General features: G+C 54.0%; 1 protein-coding gene across 1 annotated transcript; it reads right to left on the bottom strand.

Moving 5' to 3' along the window:
* Nucleotides 1-284: 284 nt before the first annotated feature.
* On the bottom strand, nt 285-9,619 carry stx6 (syntaxin 6). Its single transcript, XM_079740470.1, has 8 exons — nt 9,506-9,619; nt 7,989-8,161; nt 7,685-7,779; nt 6,900-6,962; nt 6,529-6,618; nt 5,581-5,687; nt 1,831-1,925; nt 285-1,221 (listed from the first exon to the last, which is right to left on the bottom strand). The coding sequence occupies exons 1-8, from the start codon at nt 9,538-9,540 to the stop codon at nt 1,145-1,147; spliced, it is 735 nt and encodes a 244-aa protein (XP_079596596.1). The 5' UTR covers nt 9,541-9,619; the 3' UTR covers nt 285-1,144.
* Nucleotides 9,620-10,092: the final 473 nt, after the last annotated feature.

Genomic DNA, 10,092 nt, shown 5'->3' with positions numbered 1-10,092 from the left:
GTCCAGAGGGGAGGGGGTCCAGAGGGGAGGGGGTCCAGGGGGGAGGGGTCCAGAGGGGAGGGGGTCCAGGGGGGAGGGGTCCAGAGGGGAGGGGGTCCAGGGGGGAGGGGTCCAGGGGGGAGGGGTCCAGAGGGGAGGGGTCCAGAGGGGAGGGGGTCCAGGGGGGAGGGGTCCAGAGGGGAGGGGTCCAGGGGGGAGGGGTCCAGAGGGGAGGGGGTCCAGGGGGGAGGGGTCCAGAGGGGAGGGGGTCCAGAGGGGAGGGGGTCCAGGGGGGAGGGGTCCAGAGGGGAGGGGGTCCAGGGGGGAGGGGTCCAGGGGGGAGGGGTCCAGGGGGGAGGGGTCCAGAGGGGAGGGGTCCAGAGGGGAGGGGGTCCAGGGGGGAGGGGTCCAGAGGGGAGGGGTCCAGGGGGGAGGGGTCCATAACGGTTGATCCTCTTCAGTCGTGGTTTCCCGCCACTCCCTCCTATCATCAGTAAACTTCAAAGGCACCACAAACAGACAAGAAGGGGAGGGGGGAGGGAGGGGGGTCCTTGGGAGGTCCTCTCTCTCCTCGTTCGTCCGTCAAGGACCGTTACCGTGGTGACGTCAGTGCAGACAGAGGAGGAGACATTAAAACAATAAAACATCAACCAGAGGATTGAAATAACTCGACCAGGAGAGACCAGGAGAGACTGAGACACCAGGAGAGACCAGGAGAGACTGAGAGACCAGGAGAGACCAGGAGAGACTGAGACACCAGGAGAGACCAGGAGAGACCAGGAGAGACTGAGAGACCAGGAGAGACCAGGAGAGACTGAGACACCAGGAGAGACAAGTCAAGTCTAGTAAGTCTAAGCAGTCACAACAGAGCAAGAGAGTCTAGTAAAGTCTGGACCGGACCAGTAGAGACCAGTACAGACTAGACCAGACCAGGTCCGGGTCTCTAGGGGGTCCGGGTTTCTAGGGGGTCCGGGTCTCTAGGGGGTCCAGGTCTCTAGGGGGTCCGGGTCTCTAGGGGGTCCGGGTCCAGGTCTCTAGGGGGTCCGGGTCTCTAGGGGGTCCAGGTCTCTAGGGGGTCCGGGTCTCTAGGGGGTCCGGGTCTCTAGGGGGTCCGGGTCTTGGGTCTCCTGGCTGAGCGGAGACTGTCTTGTGATGAAGAGGAGGATCAGAGGATGAAGAACAGCATCAGGACCACCAGGAGGATGAGGAGCAGGACCCCGATCGCACACCACTGGCGCCGGTCTGCAACAGACGCACAACACGTCAACACAACACGTCAACACAACACCCACAACATGTCAACTCAACACGCACAACACGTCAACACAACACGCACAACACGTCAACACAACACGCACAACACATCACGCACAACACAACACGTCAACACACACCTTACAGAACATAAGAAATACACAGTAGTATTACTGTACACATACAGTGAGTAATATTACCATAGTAGTGCTATAGTAGTATTACTGTACACATACAGTGAGTAATACTACCGTAGTATTATAGTAGCACTATACTAGTCATACTACTATACTAATACTATATAGTATTACTAACTGTATGTGTACAGTAATACTATGGTGGTATTACTTACTCTATGCATACATTAATACTAGTATAATACTACTATGGTAGTATTACTAACTATGCGTACAGTAATACTACTGAATGTAGTATTATAGTATTATGATTATTACACACAGTAATACTACTATAATAATACTACAGTAGTATTACTTACTGTATGTGTACAGTAATACTACGAGTAATACTACTACGGTAGTATTACTCATTTTCTATACTACTGGAGTACTCCTGCAGAACTCAGGGCCAGCGTACCGCTGGTCATGTGGGAGACCTTCGCCAGCTTCTTCATCACGTTGTCCAGCTTGGAGTGTGTGTTGTCCACCTCGTGGGTGAAGTCATCCAGCATGCTAGCACAACACACAACACAACCTTAGCTCACTGCGCACAACACAACCTTAGCTCACTGCGCACAACAACACAACCTTAGCTCACTGCGCACAACACAACACAACCTTAGCTCACTGCGCACAACATCACAAACTTAGCTCACTGCGCACAACACAACACAACCTTAGCTCACTGCGCACAACAACACAACCTTAGCTCACTGCGCACAACACAACAACACAACCAGCTCACAACACAACAACACAACCTTAGCTCACTGCGCACAACACAACACAACCTTAGCTCACTGCGCACAACACAACACGACCAGCTCACTGCGCACAACACAACAACACAACCTTAGCTCACTGCGCACAACACAACCTTAGCTCAAGCGCACAACACAACAACACAACCAGCTCACCGCACACAACACAACCTTAGCTCTCTGCCCACAACACAACACAACCTTAGCTCACAGCGCAAAACACAACAACATAACCAGCTCACCGCACACAGCACAACAACACAACCTTAGCTCACTGTGCACAACACAACACAACCTTAGCTCACTGCGCACAACAACACAACCTTAGCTCACTGCCACAACACAACAACACAACCTTAGCTCACTGCGCACAACACAACAACACAACCTTAGCTCCCTGCGCACAACACAACCTTAGCTCACTGCCCACAACACAACCTTATCTCACTACACACAACACAACCTTAGCTCCCTGCGCACAACACAACACAACCTTAGCTCACTGCGCACAGCAACACAACCTTAGCTCACTGCGCACAACACAACAACACAACCAGCTCACTGCGCACAACACAACAACACAACCTTAGCTCACTGCGCACAAGAACACAACACAACCAGCTCACTGCGCACAACACAACAACACAACCTCAGCTCACTCGCACAACAAAACACAACCACAGCTCACAACAACACAACAAAACAACACAACCTCAGCTCACTGCTCACAACAACACAACACAACCTCAGATTGATCAACCTCGATGTACTTCAATTCTCAAAATGAAGTGGTCTAAACTCTTATAATTTGTTAAATATTCCTGAGCATCCTTCATAGTATTTTTTGTATTTAATTCATTAGAGGTGACCCTTTTTGCTTATTTTTAGTGTCCTCATTTCCACACTTAATAGTTAATTTCATCTTAAATATTCTTGAGCATCTTTAATTTATGTATGGAGCATATTTTAGCCATATTTAGCTGTTCTGAGATTCCTCACATGAGCACCTTTACACTTTATGGAGTTCATCCATACTTTGAACAAGAATTTGAGTGTGTAATAAGAAAAAATTAAATGTTCTGAAACTTTTCTATTGTTGTCCATGCATCACACATTGTTTAATAGCAGTATATGTAGTATATTAGATCTACAAGTGGGTGAATAACTGCTTAGCAAAGTAAAGGTAAATCAGTTAAAATGTGTCTTCAGTGATGGTCAGTATAGTAATGTCACTAACAGGGCAACACTCGCTATGGGAACGGGGGCCGCAAAACTCAATCTGGCCTGGGGCTCCCAAAGGGCTCGAACCGGCACTGCAAAACCTCAGCTCACTGCCACAACACAACACAAAGCAATACAACACACAACAAGCCTCAGTTCCACGACAAAACACACAACACAAAATACCTTACTGCCACAAAACACACCTCACTGCCACAACACAACACAAAACAACACACCTCACTGCCACAACACAACACAGCAAACCTCACTGCCACAACACAACACACCTCACTGCCACAACACATAACAACACACCCCACTGCCACAACACAACACACCTCAGCTCGCTAAAGAAACACAATGAGTGAGTGAGAGGTGAGAGGCTGAGGGGTGAGAGGGTGAGGAGTGAGGGCTGAGAGGGTGAGGAGTGAGAGGGTGAGGGGAGAGAGGGTGAGAGGGTGAGGGGAGAGAGGGTGAGAGGGTGAGGGGAGAGAGGGTGAGAGGGTGAGGAGTGAGAGGGTGAGGGCTGAGAGGGTGAGGGGTGAGAGGGTGAGGAGTGAGAGGGTGAGGGGAGAGAGGGTGAGGGGTGAGAGGGTGAGGAGTGAGAGGGTGAGGGGAGAGAGGGTGAGAGGGTGAGGGGAGAGAGGGTGAGAGGGTGAGAGGTGAGGGGTGAGAGGGTGAGGGGAGAGAGGGTGAGGGGTGAGAGGGTGAGGAGTGAGAGGGTGAGGGGAGAGAGGGTGAGAGGGTGAGGGGAGAGAGGGTGAGAGGGTGAGGGGAGAGAGGGTGAGGGCTGAGAGGGTGAGGTGAGAGGGTGAGGAGGTGAGAGGTGAGAGGGTGAGGAGTGAGAGGGTGAGGGGAGAGAGGGTGAGAGGGTGAGGGGTGAGAGGGTGAGGGCTGAGAGGGTGAGGGGTGAGAGGGTGAGGGGAGAGAGGGTGAGAGGGTGAGGGGTGAGGGTGAGGAGGTGAGAGGGTGAGGTGGTGAGAGGGTGAGGTGGTGAGAGGTGAGGGGTGAGAGATGAGGAGGTGAGAGGGTGAGGGGTGAGAGGGTGAGGGGTGAGAGGGTGAGGGGTGAGAGGGTGAGGGGTGAGGGGTGAGAGGGTGAGAGGGTGAGGGGAGAGAGGGTGAGAGGGTGAGGGGAGAGAGGGTGAGAGGGTGAGGGGTGAGGGGTGAGAGGGTGAGGGGTGAGAGGTGAGAGGGTGAGGGGTGAGAGGGTGAGGGGTGAGAGGTGAGAGGTGAGGGGTGAGAGGGTGAGGGGTGAGAGATGAGGAGGTGAGGGGTAAGAGGGTGAGGGGTGAGGGGTGAGAGGGTGAGGGGTGAGAGGTGAGAGGGTGAGGGGTGAGAGGTGAGAGGGTGAGAGGGTGAGGGGAGAGAGGGTGAGAGGGTGAGGGGAGAGAGGGTGAGGGCTGAGAGGGTGAGGTGAGAGGGTGAGGAGGTGAGAGGTGAGAGGGTGAGGAGTGAGAGGGTGAGGGGAGAGAGGGTGAGAGGGTGAGGGGTGAGAGGGTGAGGGCTGAGAGGGTGAGGGGTGAGAGGGTGAGGGGAGAGAGGGTGAGAGGGTGAGGGGTGAGGGTGAGGAGGTGAGAGGGTGAGGTGGTGAGAGGGTGAGGTGGTGAGAGGTGAGGGGTGAGAGATGAGGAGGTGAGAGGGTGAGGGGTGAGAGGGTGAGGGGTGAGAGGGTGAGGGGTGAGAGGGTGAGGGGTGAGGGGTGAGAGGGTGAGAGGGTGAGGGGAGAGAGGGTGAGAGGGTGAGGGGTGAGGGTGAGGAGGTGAGAGGGTGAGGTGGTGAGAGGGTGAGGTGGTGAGAGGTGAGGGGTGAGAGATGAGGAGGTGAGAGGGTGAGGGGTGAGAGGGTGAGGGGTGAGAGGGTGAGGGGTGAGAGGGTGAGGGGTGAGGGGTGAGAGGGTGAGAGGGTGAGGGGAGAGAGGGTGAGAGGGTGAGGGGAGAGAGGGTGAGAGGGTGAGGGGTGAGGGGTGAGAGGGTGAGGGGTGAGAGGTGAGAGGGTGAGGGGTGAGAGGGTGAGGGGTGAGAGGTGAGAGGTGAGGGGTGAGAGGGTGAGGGGTGAGAGATGAGGAGGTGAGGGGTAAGAGGGTGAGGGGTGAGGGGTGAGAGGGTGAGGGGTGAGAGGGTGAGAGGTGAGGGGTGAGAGGGTGAGGGGTGAGAGGGTGAGGGGTGAGAGGGTGAGCCGTACACGGCCTGCTCGTCCAGCTCCAGGCCGATCCGCTCCGACATGTTCCTCAGGACCCCGATGGTCCCTGAGACCAGCTCCAGCTGCTGGTCCTGCTGCTCCGCCATCAGCTACACACACACACACACTTAAAGAAATACTAACAAATAGAAACACGTTGTGTGTGTCTGTGTATGCTTACGTGCGTGTGCGTACCTGCTGCTGTGTGTGCGTGTCTGTGTGTGCGCGTGTGCGTACCAGCTGCTGTGCGTGTGTGTGTGGGTGTCTGTGTGCGTGTGCGTACCTGCTGCTGTGTGTGTGTGTGTCTGTGTGTGTGTGTCTGTGTGCGTACCTGCTGCTGTGTGTGTGTATGTGTGTGTGTGTGTCTGTGTGCGTACCTGCTGCTGTGTGTGTGCGTGTGTGTGTGTGTCTGTGTGTGTGCGTACCTGCTGCTGTGTGTGTGTGTGCGTGTGTCTTTGTGTGTGTGTGTGTCTGTGTGCGTACCTGCTGCTGTGTGTGTGTGTCTGTGTGCGTACCTGCTGCTGTGTGTGTGTGTGTCTGTGTGCGTACCTGCTGCTGTGTGTGTGTGTGTCTGTGTGCGTACCTGCTGCTGTGTGTGTGTGTGTGTGCGTACCTGCTGCTGTGTGTGTGTGCGTGTGTCTGTGTGTGTGTGTGTCTGTGTGCATACCTGCTGCTGTGTGTGTGTGTGTCTGTGTGCGTACCTGCTGCTGTGTGTGTGTGTGTGTCTGTGTGCGTACCTGCTGCTGTGTGTGTGTGTGTGTGTCTGTGTGCGTACCTGCTGCTGTGTGTGTGTGTGTGTGTGTGTGTCTGTGTGCGTACCTGCTGCTGTGTGTGTGTGTGTGTGTGTGTGTCTGTGTGCGTACCTGCTGCTGTGTGTGTGTGTGTGTGTGTGTGTCTGTGTGCGTACCTGCTGCTGTGTGTGTGTGTGTGTGTGTGTGTCTGTGTGCGTACCTGCTGCTGTGTGTGCTGCTCCTCTATGAACAGGCTGTTGGCGGTCTGCAGCTGCTGGTCCAGTCTGGTGTATTGGTCCGCACCTGGCCCCTGGAACACAGCCCACCGCTGACCTCTCACCCCTGACCAGTATCAGCCCAGTTTTACCCCACTGGAACCAGTATAATCTCAGTATTACCGGTATACCAGTTTAACCAGTATAACCCCAGTGTAACCAGTATAATCCAAGTATTATCCCAGTGTAACCAGTATAATCCCAGTGAAACCAGTACAAACCCAGTGTAACCAGTATTATCTCAGTATAATCCCAGTGTTACCAGTATAATCTCAGTATAATCCCAGTGAACCCAGTATAACCCAGTGTTTCATACCTGTCTGTTGTTCTTGTCAGGGATGGACAAGGTGGCCGGACTGGACATCTGCTCCTTCATCTCCTAGAGACAAGACAGCCTGTCAGCTAGCCTAGCTAACAGCTAGCCTACCTAATAGCCTGTCAGATAGCCTACCTGAAAGCTAACAGCTGGCCTACCTAACAGCTAGACTACCTAAAAGCTAACAACTAGCCTACCTAATAGCCTGTTAACTAGCCTAGCTAACAGCTAGCCTACCTAATAGCCTGTCAGCTAGCCTATCTTACAGCTAGCCTACCTAAAAGCTAACAGCTAGCCTAGCTAACATCAAACCATTCTTATAAAGTACATCTCATTTAATCTTAAATTAACGGTTGTCAGCTCTACATAGAACGGACAGTATGATGCAATGCTCACTACAGTCAGGTCAATGTGAGAACCCTCTAGGAGGGACCCCTGACCCCTGAGGCCTGTTCTACCTCCTGACCTCTGACCCCTGAGGCCTGTTCTACCTCCTGACCTCTGACCCCTGAGGCCTGTTCTACCTCCTCACCTCTGACCCCTGATCTACCTCCTGACCTCTGACCCCTGAGGCCTGTTCTACCTCCTGACCCCTGAGGCCTGTTCTACCTCCTGACCTCTGACCCCTGAGGCCTGTTCTACCTCCTGACCCCTGAGGCCTGTTCTACCTCCTGACCTCTGACCCCTGAGGCCTGTTCTACCTCCTGACCCCTGAGGCCTGTTCTACCCCTGACCCCTGAGGCCTGTTCTACCTCCTGACCTCTGACCCCTGAGGCCGGTCGTACCTGGACCTCCTGCCGGGTGGCAGTGATGAAGGCCTTCCTCTTGGCGAGCTCCGGAGCGTCCAGGTTGAACTTCTTCGGGTTGGACTCAACAATACGTGACCTCGTTAAGAAACCCTCCACAGAGTGAACCATTCACCCCTTCACCATCACCACTTCACCACTACACCATCACCAATTCACCATCACCACTTCATCATCCATGTTGTGTGTGTGTGTGTGTGTGTGTGTGTGTGTGTGTGTGTGTGTGTGTGTGTGTGTGTGTGTGTGTGTGTGTGTGTGTGTGTGGGTGTGTGTGGTAGGATATCGATGGTCTCGTCGAGGTCCTCCAGGTCCCATTCGATGGACCTCAGGCTGTTCCTCAGCTCGTTGGTCGTCCACTCCGCCTCCTCCCGGGAGGCCCCGCCCCCCGGCGCCCGCAGCAGCTCGCCCCATCGCTGGTGGAGCCCCTGGGCGGAGAGCACCGCCTTCTGCACCTCCCTGAGCAACAACACATCCTCACCCTGTCACAACACACCCTCACCCTGTCACCCTCACCCTGTCACAACACACCCTCACCCTGTCACAACACACCGTCACCCTGTCACCCTCACCCTGTCACAACACACCCTCACCCTGTCACAACACACGTCACCCTGTCACAACACACCCTCACCCTGTCACAACACACGTCACCCTGTCACAACACACCGTCACCCTGTCACCCTCACCCTGTCACAACACACCCTCACCCTGTCACAACACACGTCACCCTGTCACAACACACCCTCACCCTGTCACAACACACGTCACCCTGTCACCCTCACCCTGTCACAACACACGTCACCCTGTCACAACACACCCTCACCCTGTCACCCTCACCCTGTCACAACACACCCTCACCCTGTCACCCTCACCCTGTCACAACACACGTCACCCTGTCACAACACACCCTCAGCCTGTCACAACACACTCTCACCCTGTCACAACACACCCTCACCCTGTCACCCTCACCCTGTCACAACACACGTCACCCTGTCACAACACACCCTCAGCCTGTCACAACACACTCTCACCCTGTCACAACACACCCTCACCCTGTCACAACACACCCTCACCCTGTCACCCTCACCCTGTCACAACACACGTCACCCTGTCACAACACACCCTCAGCCTGTCACAACACACTCTCACCCTGTCACAACACACCCTCACCCTGTCACAACACACGTCACCCTGTCACCCTAACCCCGTCACAACACACCCTCACCCTGTCACCCTAACCCCGTCACAACACACCGTCACCCTGTCACAACACACCCTCACCCTGTCACAACACACCCTCACCATGTCACAACACACGTCACCCTGTCACAACACACCCTCACCCTGTCACCCTCCCCGTCACAACACACTCCTCACCCTGTCACCCTCATCCCGTCACAACACACTCATCACTCTGTCACCCTAACCCCGTCACAACACACTCCTCACACTGTCACCCTCCCCGTCACAACATACTCATCACCCTGTCACCCTCATCCCGTCACAACACAACGTCATCACCTTGTCACAACACGCTGTCAGGCTCCTCACCCCATCATAAGAGGGGATCACGCAGTCACAAATCGTATCTTTATATTATGTTAAGTATTGTAATCAATTAATCAATTATCTGATGACGCGCTTCGTGCTGATTGGCTCAGACCAACCCGTCATTTAATCCTCATTGTTCTGTACCATGTAGCTTGTTAGCTTAGCCTCGGGGCTAGCGGCACCGCGGGTCAGATTGTATTGAAATGACTTCCTCTCCTAGATGACATGTCCGCAGTAGAGCTTTCTTACCCCTTGACCACGAAAAACGGATCCTCCATGGACATGTTGAGGAAGAGAAGAGGAGACCAAGCGAGGTGTTGTTTACATGTGGAAACCGGAAACCAGGCGCTGCGTCACTCCAACACTTCCGGCTCGGATTTCTATGGCAGCGACGACAGCGGAGATGACTTCCTATTAGTTACGTAGCGCGCATGCGCACACGCACACCTACCCCCCCCCCACACACACACACACACTCCCGCCCCCACACACACGCACGCGCGCACACACACACACACACACACAAAAACTTAGGTTGGAAAATATTATTATATATGATAAATATCTTATATCTGTTCTCCTTTTCAACATTTACCTTGTATTCAAACATCGATTCACGACGAGTTTTCTAGGCGGGATTTTTACAAAATCGTTCCCATGTTGTATTCTGCTGCCAGATATGACGCCATACCCGAATCCCATAGGGCTTCCCTTAAAGGGGACTTGCATTATAAAGACAGGCATTCCCTTAAAGGGGACGCGCATCATAAAGAAATGTGTGTCCCCTAAAGGGGAAGTGCATCACAAAGACTGTGTATTTGATACATTAATAACAT

The sequence above is a fragment of the Pollachius pollachius genome (genome assembly GCF_949987615.1).
Source record: "Pollachius pollachius genome assembly, chromosome: 7".
NCBI classification, from domain to species: domain Eukaryota; kingdom Metazoa; phylum Chordata; class Actinopteri; order Gadiformes; family Gadidae; genus Pollachius; species Pollachius pollachius.
The sequence above is the reverse complement of the archived record's forward strand: the minus strand, read 5'-3'. Positions and strand labels throughout refer to the sequence as shown.